At 44.8% G+C, this 16925-nt stretch overlaps 1 protein-coding gene across 3 annotated transcripts in view; it reads right to left on the bottom strand.

Moving 5' to 3' along the window:
- Window positions 1-16925, bottom strand: part of Pgant2 (polypeptide N-acetylgalactosaminyltransferase 2) — a 476685-nt gene that overhangs the window by 64850 nt on the left and 394910 nt on the right. For all 3 annotated transcript variants that reach the window (XM_069327914.1, XM_045737766.2, XM_045737767.2), the window contains 2 exons: window positions 4334-4509; window positions 4092-4195 (listed from right to left, as the gene is read on the bottom strand). In XM_069327914.1, the coding sequence (XP_069184015.1) occupies window positions 4092-4195; window positions 4334-4509 (280 nt within the window). The remainder of the gene's footprint in view (window positions 1-4091; window positions 4196-4333; window positions 4510-16925) is intronic.

Here is a 16925-nt window from a genome sequence, read left to right as displayed (position 1 = left end):
TTATGTGCCAATCCAATGTATAATGAACACGTACACTATAATATCACAGTACAACATCCGTACTGTCCGTAGACACTGTGTTACGTGCATGAAACTTGTGTACACATATGCAGCACATATTTACTATGTACCATGCTAATTTGTGTATATATACAATCTATTTACACACTATACACTGTCACACACTATATACATTCACCATCAACACATTCAGAACACCGCGTAGCAGCTGCTTCGTATGGGCCAATAGCAGCTGCCTCGTATGGGCCTATATCATCTGCCTCGTATGGGCCAATAGCAGCTGCCCCGTATGGGCCAATAGCAGCTGCCCCGTATGGGCCAATAGCAGCTGCCCCGTATGGGCCAATAGCAGCTGCCCTGTATGGGCCAATAGCAGCTGCCTCGTATGGGCCAATAGCAGCTGCCTCGTATGGGCCAATAGCAGCTGCCTCGTATGGGCCAATAGCAGCTGCCTCGTATGGGCCAATAGCAGCTGCCTCGTATGGGCCAATATCAGCTGCCTCGTATGGGCCAATAGCAGCTGCCTCGTATGGGCCAATAGCAGCTGCCTCGTATGGGCCAATAGGAGCATTTGGCCATGAACACATTCAGAACACCTTGAGTGAGAGCAGCCACACCCAGCCAGTCTCCCTCACTCCAACATCTTACTCGCCAACATTGCTCCTCCCACCATAATGTTATAGTTCTTATTACACATGTTCTATATACCTATCTACATGTTATATTTACCAGAACTATGCAAGTAAGCCGGTATTGTGTCCAAACAGTACAGTGGCCACCATACACTATGAAAAATCACACAGCAGATGACGCTACGATTACGTCACCTCCCTCACCGAAATAGCTCCTCTCAACATTCTCCTGTTGCTGTTCTTACACTATAATGCACATATATAATGCACTTACACTATAATGCACATTCTCTCATGTGTAGTATACATATATAAAACGCTAAACTATAATGCCAATCCTGATCTCAAAAGCTTCATAGAAGGTTGTAACAGAACCCATGAGCATCACACCAGAAATAAATACAGTTTTGATATTCCTAGAGTACGTCTTAATCAAACTAGAAATGCTCTACAAATCAAGGGGCCCAGAATGTGGAATGACCTTCCCAACCATGTTAAAGACTGTACCTCTCTCAACCAGTTTAAGTTAAAAGCGAAGCTATACCTAATAAATTCCCTGTAACCTACCTTACCCTTCTATTGTCAACCAATGTCTGTTTTTTTCTTTAAAGAGCGCTGTTTGTCGACATAATTGTATTTGTGCTGCTTTTTCATCTATGTTTTCATTTCTTGTTTTCATTCTACTCATTATGCTCAATTAGTATTAAGCTTGTCATTTAAGTTTATCATGCCCGAAACGCTTTGCGTAATAGTGGCTTTAGGCATTGTATGTACTAGCTCTACCTATAAGTCTACCAATCCTTGTAAAAATTTATTGTATGTATGTACCTTACCTAAATAAAATTGTATTGTATTGTATTGTATTATTGTATTATATACACACACTATATATACCCATGTACATATGTGTTGCCCATAGCGAACCACTAAGCTAGTATGGTGAGCAAAACAAGAGTGGCAGCCACACACACGATGAGGCTACCTCAATTCTCGCCCTCCCTCCCTCATCAAAATTCCTCCTTCCACAATACTACGCACAACGCTAATTATAACCACAATCCTGCTATTATCACAATCCTGGTCACTAATTCCTGTAAATGAATAATTGACCACACGTTTATTTTGAAAAGGAACCTAAGAAATCATTTGAAGATTCCTAGATGAACGAAATAATGCTGTGGTGCTGTGGCTAGCGCTGTGAACATCGTGAACAGCATTGAATCACTGATATTTGAACATTGTACCCAGTCATTATCACACTCAGGCTCTAATATAACACTATCATAGCTAAATAATACAAGTTATATATATATTTTGACATTATTAGGCGATGCTGTGGTCACATGCTGAACAGCAGTGCTGTGCGCTCATGCTGCAAGCGCCAGCCTTGGTTGCTCACACACTACTGAGGCTCCCACACCCGGGAATGTGGACCACGATTTTTTTTAAAGATGGCGTCTGTTTACAAGAGCCCTGAGGAAGCTGATGTGAACCCCATGTAGCCGCGGGAGTTTTGAATGGAACGTGAAAAATACAAATACCCGGAGGCGCGTTGCGCAGTTTAAGGGTTAAACCTTACCACTGGCTTTCTTGGGACCCATGGCGAGATATATAATATCTTTTATGGTCAAATGACCAAAAATCCAACAAAACACTGAAAATCCAGGTGAAGAATTTACGTGGGATAGTCACTGGGTGCGAGGCACTGGTAAACTGAGGGGTGAGAGGCGACGATCGCCGTACCACCACGCGCTAGGTCGGCCTGTACGCGTATCAACAAACTCGCCTTCCGAGGTAACCCTCGCCTTCCGAGACACATTTTCCGAGGAAATCCTGCTCGTATCCCGAAAAACTCGTATACGGGGACACCCGTATTCCGAGGTACCACTGTACATGAAAAAACGCGGATCCATCACGAAAGCATAATCTGGGTTGCGTAGGAGGTAAGACGCATGGGCTTCCCGCACATCCAAAGAAGGGACACGGGAAGCCGAAAACCTCCAGAAGGACGGAACCGAGGAGCCCACGAGATCATAGAACCAAACTCGGGGAGGGGAAAACACCAAATCTAATTCGTATGTGGAGGGAGCAAAAGAGAACCCCCCTCTCCTTGTAACACTAAGCCCCGCTTGGAGGGCAGAAAAACCCAGGCGGGGTCCAACAGGGCCCAAGGTCCCATAGTCAACCCCTCCTCAGCCCCAGAAACCTCGCCCTGAAGACCTGGGGCCGAGCAGGCCCTCCTCCCCCCCCTCCCCGCCTCAAAGGAAAAAGCAGGAGCAGCTGAAAAAGCAGGAATGAAGGTGACCCACTGGCTAGACCCAGAAGCTCCGGCTGAAGGACTAGCCTTCAAGGCCTCTGCCGTAACCCCAGAAGGGGACACTCCTGAGACCGCCCGAGTCTCAACACCAACTAGACCCTGCCCAGACTCCAAAACCCTCAGACACTTCGGAACCGGAAGCAAGGGGAGGGAGGGAACCGGATGGACAACAGAGGGGGAAGGACAAAAACCCCTACGGAAATGGTTTCTAGAACACACCAGGGAAGGGAACCCTAACATGCAAGGGCAGTACTCACAAGGTGCCTAGGGAAGGATGCCCCTAAGCACATGCAACCCCGGCACTGATGAGGACACCTGGCCACCACACACAACAACACTGCAGAGGTTGCCACGAAGACAAAACACCGCATATGGAAATCAAGGCCAGAGAAGATGTCCACCCCGGACCACATTAGTTAATGAACTGGAGTGCTGAGTAGCCAGGGGAGGGTTGCATGAACAAGCGGCACGGCAGTGGAGTGTGACGTTTACTTGTTTGCTTGTTTCCTTGGGATTGGAGGGAGTTTTGCCTCTCTTTTTCGGTTTTTCTTTGTACTTTTCTTACCATGTGGGGGTTTGTTTTGTTATGCCTACCTTTCTGGGTGCCTAGCCCTGGTCGATGGCAGATAATGAAAACCCCCAACCACAGGTGAGTTTTCCAGGCCCCTTGCTTTCTGAAACCTCTCTGAGGGGGCCAGATTCTGGCTTGTGGTCCCCGGTTGGTCGAACTCCATAGACTCATGCCCTGGTCTAATACATCACACATTTGCTCGATAGCTCCAAGGAGCCAAAGCGGCTCCCCACAGAAAAGTATGATCTGGTGAAAGCCATTTATTGTCTATCTTACTCTAATATACCAGAGCAAATGCTGAATAAGCAAAAGAAAAATATGTCCATAACAAAGAGAGTTATTTAATTTTCAAAGATTTGGAAATGAAATAGAGGAGCAAACAGTCAGAAATTAATATATTAAAGTGTAATATTGTACGGCATAGGGAAAGGAGTGACTGATATTGAAAACTAAACACAACCTATAACATAAGATAACACAGCAAGATTCAATGGGTTGTACATTTCAACTGAAACCACCAGTGTTCACCAATTCCTTTAAAATTACATACCTAAATTTTCTCCACCCCAAATATCCATAGCCATATCGTATTTTCCAAGCTCTTCAAAGTATGATTTATCTATCATAAATAATCCACCTGCGATCATGGGAGTTCTGAAAAATATGAAAACTTTAGTCTATTTCAAGGTTGTGATGTTCATTAATAGTTAAATGCCACATTTATGAGTATATTATAATATCTATTGGAATCACTTCTTTCTTTAGCACAAAATACCACCATATTGAACTAACTTTATAACTTGAGTTGGGTCTTTCTGCCGTTTCTTCTTTTCTTCACTGGAGAGATACTCCCACTTAAACACCAAGTTCCAATCAAAGCCGCCTCTTAGGTCAGCCGAAGCACCAATATACTGGAAGGTGTCCATACTGATCACATCTATTATAGGGCACACAACTCTTGTTTGGTCCTATGGAAAAATTATTTTATGGAGTACAGAAATCTAGAATTTACATACAGTACAGTATTGTATATGAGTTAAAAAATTAAATAGTATACATAATCTTTTACTTTTTCTCTCGCTCTCTCTCATATGTATGTACAAGGGTACCTCAGTTTAAGAGTTTAATCCATTCCAGCAGACAGCTCGTAATCCGAAAACTTGTAAACCGAAGCTAACTTCCCCATAAGAAATAATGGGAAATGAATTAATCCGTTCCTAACTACCATAAAACTTCACTTCAAACTAAATTTTATACCTAATTCATCTAAATCTACACTACAAAAGTATGTTCACGTTATTACTTATCCTTACTGATGACTCCTGTTGGCATATGGAAGATGGGGAGGAGGAGGGAGAATGAGAGGTGTTACTGTTTGGAAGGGGAGTCCCCTTCCATTATAACATCAGGCAGTGAGGACTTCACTGGTGTGCACTCTCTGGCACGTTTTGCCTACATACCACTAGGACTTACTTGTCTTACTAAGAATCTGTCTAAAAGACACTTGTTTTCCCTACATTTTAACACTTGGCTGTAGTAAGAATCACATTGTCATTTAAAAGGTTAATGCAATGGCCTGCTACAGCTTTATCTGGGCGAGTTTTTTCAACAAAACTTTGCAGTTCTTCCCATACTTCACACATTTTCTTAATGAAGAAGGGACATCCTCTACTGCCTTTACTCACAACTATTTTCTTAGGTTGAACCTTACCAATGGTTTTTTTGGGACCCATGGGGAGATATATATATAATGACAACTTTTATGCTACAAATGGCCAAAAATCCGACAAATAACTAAATCCTTGTGAAGAATTCAGGCGGGATAGTGAATGGGCATGAGGCACTGGTAAACTGACGTGTGATCGCCCTGCCACCACACGCTAGTCGGCCTGTACGTGTATCAACACCCTCGTCTTCTGAGGCAACGCTCGTATTCCGATGTAAATTTTCCGAGCAAATCCTGCTCGTATTCCAAAAAACTCATATACAGGGACACTCGTATTCCGAGGTACCACTGTATGTATGTATGTACTCACCTAGTTGTGCATGAGGGGGTTGATGTCTGGCTCTTTGGTCCCGCCTCTCAACGGTCAATCAACTAATGTACAGGTTCCTGAGCCTACTGGGCTCTATCATATCTACACTTGAAGCTGTATATGGAGTCAGCCTCGACCACATCACTTCTTAGTATGTATGTATGTATGTATGTATGTATGTATGTATGTATGTATGTATGTATAGTTAATCATCAAAGATCATTATTATATATAATAATTTATCATTAAAGATCATCAACGCAAATGGGGGTACCTTTGACAAGCCGCCGACTTCCTGTCTTTGTCGAGGCCACTAAGGTTAGTGGCCCCTCAGGTAAATCAGGTAAAAATTCCAGACTGTATGTATGTACATACATTTTATTTTTTACATGCATTTTATTTGGAAGCAAATCATCAAATGAAATTCAGCTTCAGATAGACAGCTTCAGATAGACAGTGTTAATATCAGCAATGAAAATGATGGAAAGTTCCTTTGCCTATACAGTACATAGACAAGAGACTCAACTTCAACACCCACATACAACACTACAACACCTTACCAAATAAGTTTCAACAACAGTTGGTATACAGTGTACTTTCTAAAATCAGATATTATGTTCCCTACTCTGCTCTCCTCTTACTAGACAGTACTACGCACTAATATATCCCTATCTTACATACGGTATCTGTGCATGGGGTTCAACCACTGCAAACTACCTCAAGCCCATCATCATCCAGTAAAAGTCTGCTATCAGAACAATAACAAACTCTGTTTTCAGACAACACACAGTTTAAATACCTAAACATGCTAAATAAACTCACTCCACACATTCTCTTGATACCTGGTTGATACCTGGTTGATGGGGTTCTGGGAGTTCTTCTACTCCCCAAGCCCGACCCGAGGCCAGGCTCGACTTGTGAGAGTTTGGTCCACCAGGCTGTTGCTTGGAGCGGCCCGCAGGGCCACGTACCCACCACAGCCCGGCTGATTCGGAACTTCTCTTAGAAAACCGTCCAGTTTTCTCTTGAAGATGTCCACGGTTGTTCCGGCAATATTTCTTATGCTCCCTGGGAGGACGTTGAACAACCGTGGACCCCTGATGTTTATACAGTGCTCTCTGGTTGTGCCTATGGCACCTCTGCTCTTCACAGGTTCAATCTTGCATTTTCTTCCATATCGTTCACTCCAGTACGTTGTTATTTTACTGTGTAGATTTGGGACCTGACCCTCCAGTATTTTCCATGTGTATATTATTTGGTATCTCTCTCGTCTCCTTTCTAGAGAGTACATTTGGAGAGCTTTGAGACGATCCCAATAATTTAGGTGTTTTATCTCGTCTATGCGTGCCGTATATGTTCTCTGTATTCCCTCTATTTCAGCAATCTCTCCTGCTCTGAAGGGGGAAGTGAGTACTGAGCAGTACTCGAGACGGGACAGCACAAGTGACTTGAAGAGTACAACCATTGTGATGGGATCCCTGGATTTGAAAGTTCTCGTAATCCATCCGATCATTTTTCTGGCTGACGCGATATTTGCTTGGTTATGCTCCCTAAATGTTAGATCGTCGGACATCATTATTCCCAAATCCTTGACATGCTGTTTTTCTACTATGGGAAGATTCCATTGTGTTTTGTACCCTGTATTATGTTTCAGATCCTCATTTTTGCCGTACCTGAGTACCTGAAATTTATCACTGTTAAACATCATGTTATTTTCTGCTGCCCAATCAAAAACTTTGTTGACATCTGCTTGTAGTTTTTCAATGTCTTCAGCAGAGGTAATTTTCATGCTGATTTTTGTGTCATCTGCAAAGGACGACACGAAGCTGTGACGTGTATTTTTGTCTATATCAGATATGAGAATAAGGAACAGTAGCGGTGCAAGGACTGTACCTTGAGGTACAGAGCTTTTAACATCGCTTGGACTCGATTTTATCTGATTGACTGTTACTCTTTGTGTTCTGTTCGACAGGAAATTGAGTATCCAGCGTCCTACTTTTCCAGTTATTCCCATTGACCTCATTTTGTGAGCTATCACCCCATGGTCACATTTGTCGAACGCCTTTGCAAAGTCTGTGTATACAACATCTGCATTTTGCTTTTCTTCTAGGGCTTCTGTGATTTTGTCATAGTGGTTGAGTAACTGTGACAGACAGGATCTTCCCGCTCTAAATCCATGTTGTCCTGGATTGTGCAATTCATTGTTTTCCATAAAACTAGAAATTTGATTCCTAATCACTCTTTCAAACACTTTTATTATGTGTGATGTTAGTGCAACTGGCCTATAATTTTTTGCCAAGGCTTTACTCCCCCCCTTGTGCAACGGAGCTATATCTGCAGATTTAAGTGCTGCTGGTATCTCCCCTGTATCCAGGCTCTTTCTTCATATTACGCTGAGTGCTCTCGCTACTGGTACTTTACATTTCTTTATGAATATTGAATTCCATGAGTCAGGCCCAGGAGCTGAGTGCATAGGCATATTATCAATTTCTCTTTCAAAGTCTTCCGAGTTTGTGGTAATATCCGTTATATTATCTGCAGCTTAAATGTCATTCATAAAGAAGCTGTCTGGGTCATCAACTTTCATGTTGTTTATTGGTGTGCTAAACACGACTCATATGATCGCTTCAACGTTTGTTCTATTTCCTCAATCTCCCTGCTTAGGCTTGTTTTCCTTGCTTGTGATAGTTGTGTCTGCCGAAGCATTTCCGTTATTTTTTTCCTTCTCCTGTACAGTCGTCTCCGTTCTCTTTCTAGAGTGGTCCTCTTTCTGCCCCTCCTCACAGGTACGTGCTTCAAGCAGACCATTTGGCTCTTGGTAAATGGCTCTTGTGCCATTTACATGTACAAAACCTTGTTCCTAAATGCAAATCCTGATCTGAAACTGTTCCTTGACAGATTTAATAAAATCTATAATCACCACACCAGAAATAAATATATCTTAGATAAGATAAGATAAAGTTTCTTCAGGTAAAAGTACATACACTCAAAATGCGTTACAAACAATGTTGGATTTCTAGATAGAGCTAGTACATACCATGCCTAAAGCCAGTAATACGCACAGCATTTTAAGCAAGGTGTAAGACTAAACACTACAACACTTAGACTAAAACTTAAAACTAATTGAGATAAAAAATATAAATTGAATTGCAAAATGGAAAATAAGAAAAAACCAGCATTGAATGCAATTAAACTCCATTTTCTGGGTAGAGCCCTGGAGACTCCCTGGAGCTATTGGACTGGTATTAGCTAATATAGTATTAGTACAGGACTTCAGTCATATGGAGTTGTCATGCCTACCAGAGACCACTAGCCAGAACATGGTCTGCTCAGAGAAGGGCAGGGAGCAATAGCCTATGAAACACTCATGTATGAAAGTAATCAAATCTGCCATCGACTGGGGGTTGAGCACCCAGAAAGTTACGCACTCCAAAACAGACCCTTCCTGGTAGAAATGTATGTATGTATGTATGTATGTATGTATGTATGTATGTATGTATGTATGTATGTGTTTACTAGTTGTGTTTACTAGTTGTGTTTACTAGTTGTGTTTTTGCGGGGGTTGAGCTTTGCTCTTTCGGCCCGCCTCTCAACTGTCAATCAACTGTTTACTAACTACTTTTTTTTTTTTTTTTTTTTTTTTTCACCCCACACACACACACACCCCAGGAAGCAGCCCGTGACAGCTGACTAACTCCCAGGTACCTATTTACTGCTAGGTAACAGGGGCACTTAGGGTGAAAGAAACTTTGCCCATTTGTTTCTGCCTCGTGCGGGAATCGAACCCGCGCCACAGAATTACGAGTCCTGCGCGCTATCCACCAGGCTACGAGGCCTCCCGTATGTATGTATGTGTGTGTGTATGTATGTGTGTGTGTGTGTGTGTGTATGTATGTATGTATGTATGTATGTATGTATGTATGTATGTATGTATGTATGTATGTATGTAAATAATATAACTGATAGGCAAAGAGGAGGATCTAATAACTTCTCAGATAGGGAGATTAGGTAAGCCAGAGACAAATCTGATAGGCATAACCATTGATAATTTTTAGCACAAAAGACACTCGCAAGTGCACAAAAACTGAGAGATACTGTAGAAGAATACAACAATGTTTATATATCCCCAATCCTCACAGTAGAACAGCAAAATAAAAAAATGACAAAGAACTGAGAGACAAATCAAGGGAGTTAAGAAATACAAACCAATACAGAGGTTCCAAGCTAAAGATAAGGGGAGGACAGGTGATCATAACAGTAGATGGAAGAGAGGACATAGTGCACAAAGAAATCACATTTAATTGGGTTGAGGCCATGAGACGGCTCCTCCATGTTAAGATGGTGGTGCGAAACGAGAAGGAGGCGAGTTCCTGCTCGTGGGCAAGATCCCAGTGCATGCCGGGTACAGCACCAGGTGTGGCGTAATTGGTCAGGTTGACCAATGGCATCGTGCCTTGGGTTTTACATAGCATCACATCAGGCATCCCATGGAGGAAGACGGGAAATCTAGGCACGCCCTACCAAGGTTCCTGCTGAGCAGAGATGCGCTCAAGCGATTACCCATTTACCAGTAAGGTAAAATTTGATCAGCAACCCTCCCCCCTCCATTGTGTTTCCTTGTCGTGGTGAGGGGGCACACGTACACCTCTCTGGGACCAGTGATGATTGCCCCCGCCCCCTTTCCTGTCCCTCTTTGGGAGTTGTACGTGTGAAAAAACACAAACGTAGGGGTCTCGTGAGCCAACGGACCACCCGCTGGAGGGGTCGCCCATGAGTGCCTGCCCTAAGTGAATGGCTGGGTATCCCAGCTGGGGCGAAAGGAAGAATGGTCTTTTCAGCAGTGAAGGAGAATGGATGAAGCAGTAGGACTCTCCCGTTAAAAAGGAGGAGCACCGCTGGTGACAACGCACCCCTTCATGCACTGCCCCGCGCTCGGCCTCCCTGGCTGCCCTGGTAGGTGGTATCCCTTGGTTCCAGGCCCCAGACCTTTTAAAATACATGATATATGGATACTGACACGATCTCACTTACCCAGGCTCATGGGGTGGACGACCAGGCCCCTGAGTTGGACTATGATGGAAGATCGGGCTCTGTAGCCCCCGCTACATTGGGCCCAGACGGACTACTCCTCCCCCCCCCCCCCCCCTCTCCTCCCTCCTCTGTGGTAGGGGTCGAGTTCCAAGCCCCCCAGTGGTGACCACCTCATCCCCTGGCACGGCTCCGTCTCTCATTGTGACTACTGCGCCATTTAACCCCTCTCTCTCTGGGGGTTCTCAACACCATCCCCACCATGGCCGCACTTGCACGATCCCTTCCCATACTAATACGTACCACACCTTGTTTGGTCCTGCTACATGAGTTAAATACTTTGATCTCCACCATCTGGATTCTACTCCTCCTGACAATTTCTCCCCCCATAAACACCTTGTTGATTCGGTAGATGCCTCTGTTACTTTTAACCCCACCCGTTTCAGTACATGTGTCGTCGCTGCTCCTCAAGATGCAGCTACCGCAGCCGCACTGTCCTCAATTGGGGAGACCCCTATTCGAGTCTTCAAAAACGCTCAGTTAAATGCCAGTGTTGGCACTATTCTCCTCCTGCATCATGTTGCAACTGGTGTTAGGGACCTAAATGACTGCCATGAGGATATTAAACATCCTCGAAGCCCAAGGCCATTCTGTCCTCCAGGTGGACACGTTCACTCGACCCTTTCGTGGTCGTCACCATCAGCCCCTTCGAGTTGTGAAAATCACCTTTGATAGTAGGACTCTTCCGCCCTCTATAATTCTTGCTGATGCCAGATGCTCCATTCAGGAGTACATTCCCTCTCCAAGACTTTGTGATAAGTGCTGGAAGTTCAGACATGGTGCCTTCAAATGCACAAGAACTGTGTATCTATGCCCAGTGTGTGGGGACAATGATCACTCTAAGTCCGAGTGCACTTCTCCCTAGGCTTGCTGCCTCAATTGCGGTGAGGTCCACCCTACCTTCTCTCGCTCGCGTATACACTACAAACTTGAGGAAGCCATCCTAAACTTGAAACACTGGGATCGTCTGTCTTCCTGAAGCGAGATGCCAAGTTCACCGTCTTACCCCTTTCGCTGGCGTATTCTATGCTCGCGTGTTGCGTTCTACCTCCCCTCATCCTTCCCACCTTACTCAGTCTCACAACCGGTTCCAGGCCTTAAACCCAGACATGCCTACCGCCTCCTCCCCTGTTCCTTTAAGTTTTGTCCCAAAGGGGCCCCCCTTCCTGGTTCTCCATCTGGAGTTTCACCCCTTCCTACCCAGTCTGCCATGTCTCCTGTGTCTTCTTTCCTTTCTTTCCCAGATCCTTCTTCCCATCCCTCCCCCCAATCTCTCGACCCTCCACACTGCCTGTCTGTCCAGGCTGATGTCCATCCCCCCTCTCAGCAATCTTTATGTTGTTCACTCCCGTTCATCTTCTGTTGAGACAATTGAGTCTGTCGCCCAGTACGTTGTTGCTGGAACACCTATCTCTTTGAGTCAGAAACGTAAGCCTGGCTCCTCGCCTTCGTCCTCCCCAGCGGGTAAGAAGGCATCGCTTTCTTCCTCGCCCCCCACCTCTGACTCTCTCGCTCCGTCCCCTCCCATTTTGGTTGTCAGGCCCCCTGTTCCAGCTATGGAGGTTTCTTTAGCCCCTGATTCCCTCTCGGTTGCTGCCCTTGCTCAGGTGCGCTTCCCAGTTTCTGCCCCCTCCCCCCCTCCTCCTGCTGTTCTTGACCGCCCCTCTCGGTTGTCTCCTCCTCCGGACCCTACCTGTCCGCATCTAGTCTGTCCTCCCACTCCTTTCACTCCATCTAAAGCTGCCTGTAGGTGGTGTTCTACATCATCTGGGGGTAGTTGGAGGCTGTAATACAGCTAAGAAAGAAGAGCGCAGCAAGAACAGGTTTTAATGCCACGACTTTAGTGTTATTGACCATGAGGACGTGACCATGACCTACTTTTTCCCCCTATTTTTTCAGTCACCTATCCAATGTTCTGCTGCCCGTGTCTTTGTGAGTAAATGGTATACGGTTTGTTCCATTTATCTCCCCCCAAATGTCCCACTTTCCCTTCCTGATCTTAAGCACCTACTGGACTCCTTGCCGGAGCCTGTGCTCCTGTTGAGTGATTTCAACTGTCGACATGCTCTCTGGAGTGATGTTCTGACAAACACTCGAGGCCGCTTTCTTGAACCGTTTGTCCTCTCTTCTTCCCTGTCTCATGTGAATTCTGGTGAACCCACTCATGTGAACTCTCGCACTTGCACCCTTTCTTGTCTTGATCTTTCTCTCTGATGACTCTCTGATGGTTCTTGATGACCTACATAACAGTGACCATTTCCCCATCCTTGTTACCTTTTTTTTTTTCACCCTCCCCTTTCCTTCCCTAGATGGCAGTTTGCCAAGGCTGACTGGAACCTATTCACCTTCCGTGCTACTCTCTCTGACCTCTCCGCTCTGCCTCTCCCTCATGCCCTCCTCCTTTTTCATGACACCGTCTTCGATGCTGCCCTCCGCTCTATTCCTTGCTCTACCTCCCGGGGCACACGGAAGTGCGTTCTCTGGTAGAATGCAGATTGTGCTTCGGCTGTCTGCTGTAAGCGTGCAGTCTGGAAGAAATACCAATGCCAGCAGACAGCTGATTCTTTTATTTTGTTTCGGAAGGCAAGTGCGGTGGCCCGTAGGACCCTCAGTACAGCTAAACGCGAGAATTGGAAATCTTGTTTCCACCATTACGTCCGATACTACTCTGCAGCAGATCTGGAACAAAATTCGCAAGATAGCGGGTAAGTTTGTTCCAGATGTCTCACTGGTCCTTCACCTCCGTGGTACTCTTGTGGCAAATCCAGTGAAGGTTGCGACCGAACTGGGTTCCACTTTTTTACTGTTAGCTCTGGTTCTAATCTCCCTCAATCCTTCTTTCCTTCGTAAGCCTGTTCTTGAATCTCATCCCTTAATATTTCTGCACTCATCTCTGCCTTACCTATAATGATACCTTTTCTCTCTCTGAACTTCAGTCTGCCCTGGCCCTCTGCGGTTCTATGGCAGCGGGCTTGGATGACATTCATTATGAGATGCTTCACCATCCCACTCTGTGCATGTCTCAACATTTACCGAGTCTGTAAAACCAGGTCTGGGAGTCGTCGTCAGTCCCTGAGGACTGGTTCGATGCCATTGTACTCCCTATTCGGAAACCGGGGTGTCTTAGGATATCCCCTAAGGACATCCGTCCTATTGTCCTCACGAGTTGTGTCTGCAAACTCTTTGAGCGTATGGTAAATGTTCGTCTGATGTGGTTCTTGGAACACCATCATCACCTCTCTCCTTCTCAATTTGGTTTTCGCAAATGCCGCAGCATGACTAATGTCCTGGTGAACTTTGAGGTCTATATTCGTACTGCTTTTGCTGTGAAGACCTTCGTTGTTGCTGTCCTTTTTTGACCTGGAAAAGGCTTATGACACCACCTGGAGATACCATATTTTGTCCCAACTTCGTTCTTTTGGCCTTTGTGGTAATCTCCCTCTCTTCCTCCAAAGCTTCCTCTCTCGTTGTTCCTTTAGGGTCAGGCTTGATGCCACTTTCTCTGCCTCTTTTCGGCAATATGAAGGTGTACACCAAGGTAGTGTACCTCAATAGTCTTCTTTCCTCCCTTCCTTCTGGCATCTTCTCCGCTCTTTATGTCGATGATCTTTCTCTTTACTGTCGAGGTGATGATTCGCCTCTCCTTCAACGGCGGCTTCAACTTGTGATTGATGCCGTGTTGTCTTGGCCACCAATCATGGCTTCAAGTTCTCTACAACTAAGACTTGTGCTATGACTTTTACTCTGAAGTATGTCGTTCTTCTTCCCTCTTTGTCACTTTATGGTCATCCCCTTGTGTACAAAGATTCTGCAAAGCTTTTGGGGTTAATCTTTGACACTCGTTTGTCTTGGTAGCCCCATATCTCTTACCTCCGAGTTGAGTGCTCTAAGGCCGTAAACCTACTTAAGGCTTTGTCCCATACTTCTTGTGGAGCGGATAGGTGCATGCTACTCTCTTTGCATGCCTCTCTCGTACTGTCTAAACTTGATTATGGTTGCCATGCATACTCTTCTGCTTCTCCTTCTACTCTTCGCTGCCTTGATCCTTTGCACCTTACTGGGTTGTGCCTCAGCTCTGGTGCCTTTCGTTCGACTCCCACCCTCAGCTTGTACATTGACACTGGCTTCCTGTCTCTCCAGGACTGCCGTGATCACTACTGTCTTTGCTACTTTGCACAGTCCTTACAACACCCTCACTCTCGCCTGTGTCATGCTTTGACTTTTCCCCCTCCTGTAGTTCCTGTTCCCCTTCACCACCTCCCTCTTTCTGTCCAGTTGTCTCGCCTGCAACATTCTCTTTTGGTTAGCATTACTGTGTACTAATATTTCTCCTCGTGTTGTTCCGTCCTTGCCCCCGTTGAGGGTCCCCCCTTCCTCAATATTGCAAAATCCCTAACCCACATCACTAAAGCTTTTACCACTCCAACAGTTCTTAAACTCCTTTTCCTTGAACACTTTTCTTCATATTCCCGCTCCGTTTCCATCTTCACCGTTGGGTTGAAGTCTGTAGACGGTGTAGGCTACTCTGTTGTTCTTCCTGACCACACCTATATGTGTCGCCTGCCTCCGGACACTAGCATCTTCATGGCAGAACTTTATGCTATTCTCTATGCTCTTCGTCTCCTACTTTCTCGCTGTCAATCCTCCTTTGTGGTTGTAGTTGACTCTCGCAGTGCCCTCATGGCTCTGGAGTCCTTTAATCCAGTCCATCCGGTGGTAGTCGAAATTCAACATTGACTGTTTCTTATCTCCAGTAGATTTAAGACAGTTGAGTTTTGATGGTTTCCCAGCCATATTGGTGTCTCTTTAAATGAGCGTGCGGATGCTGCCGCTAAGGAAGTTATCCGCACTTGTCCCATCTCCCGTAAAGGTATTCCTTATTCCGACTTTTACCCAGTTATTCATTCCTCCATCCTTGCCCATTGGCAGGGCAGGGTTTTGGTCTTCTGTTACTGGTAACAAACTGCATACTCTTAAGAGTAGTGTGTCCCTGTGACTATCCTCTTACCACCGTAACCGGCGGTAGGAAATGGCTCTGGTAAGGTTGTGTATTGGCCATACGCGCTTAACTCACGAACACTTAATGGAGTGCCGTCCTGCTCCTTATTGTCCTAACTGCATTGTCCCACTTACAGTTGTGCATATCCTTGTTGAATGTCCTGACTTCCAGGACGAGCGAGTGTCTTGCTTTCCAACCATTCCCTGCGGTTACTTATCTCGCGATAGAATTTTTGGTTAATCGGATACTTTTGATATTGTTCGCCTTATGCGTTTCTGTTCTCATATTGGCATCCTCAGTGATATTTAGTGATCTCTGATAATTCCGCACATTTGATGGTGCTACATAGCCTTCCTGACTTGGTGTCTTCTTTGATAATTACTTACTTGATCAGCTACCGTGTGTTAATGAAGAAGATGGCTTGTCGACTCCCGAGGGAGTATTGAGGAAGAGCTGAACGGTGAATATTAGCACCATAGGCTTGGCAATTACTGAAAACCTGGGTATTTCGCCATCAATGAGTTGACGCAACTCATTAGTCATGTTTCCTTCCTACAGAATTTTTTTTTTTTTTTTCAAGCAGGTCCATATATCAATCTTATGTAATCTCACCAACCTATTGTACCTTCTTGTGAATAAATTATTATTATTATCATTAAATGACAAACCCAAAGTCAACTCTAGACTTTTTTGCTACCTCTCCTGTGCATGAACTAACAATGCAATGACATATAGGTGGTCAAGAAATTGTGGCGCAGCTAATTACCCTATTTCCTTTGGTTCTCTAAAGTAATTATCTAAAGTAAGGTAGAGTAATTATCAAGATAAAATGCTAAGTCAATGTGACTATACAGCACTTGAAAGGGACATGTGGACAAGGATCTGGGATAAAAGGACTGGGAAAGGAATAGTGCTTAATCACTTGAATTATCGGGGATCGAACGCTGATCTTGTAAAAAGCATAACCAGACTCGACCAGGTGGACAGGGGGTCTATGTATAAAAGGGCTGTAATTCCTATACATGGTTCATCCAATATAAATGTAAATACCCCCAAATTAAAGCTGAAAGTCAGCATCTTAACCTTACAGGGATTGTTTCATATAAAATCCTATGTGCAGAGTATGATGACTAAAACCACCAAAATTGAATCATTGTACAAATACTTATGAACTGCACTGTATATTGTCATACATTGCAGGTGCAGTGCAAGTAGTAGTCAGGTATACTAGTTATTATAATTAAATATATATATGTGCAGA

This window comes from Procambarus clarkii, chromosome 20, assembly GCF_040958095.1.
Source record: "Procambarus clarkii isolate CNS0578487 chromosome 20, FALCON_Pclarkii_2.0, whole genome shotgun sequence".
NCBI classification, from domain to species: Eukaryota; Metazoa; Arthropoda; class Malacostraca; order Decapoda; family Cambaridae; genus Procambarus; species Procambarus clarkii.
This window is presented reverse-complemented; position numbering and strand designations above follow the sequence as displayed.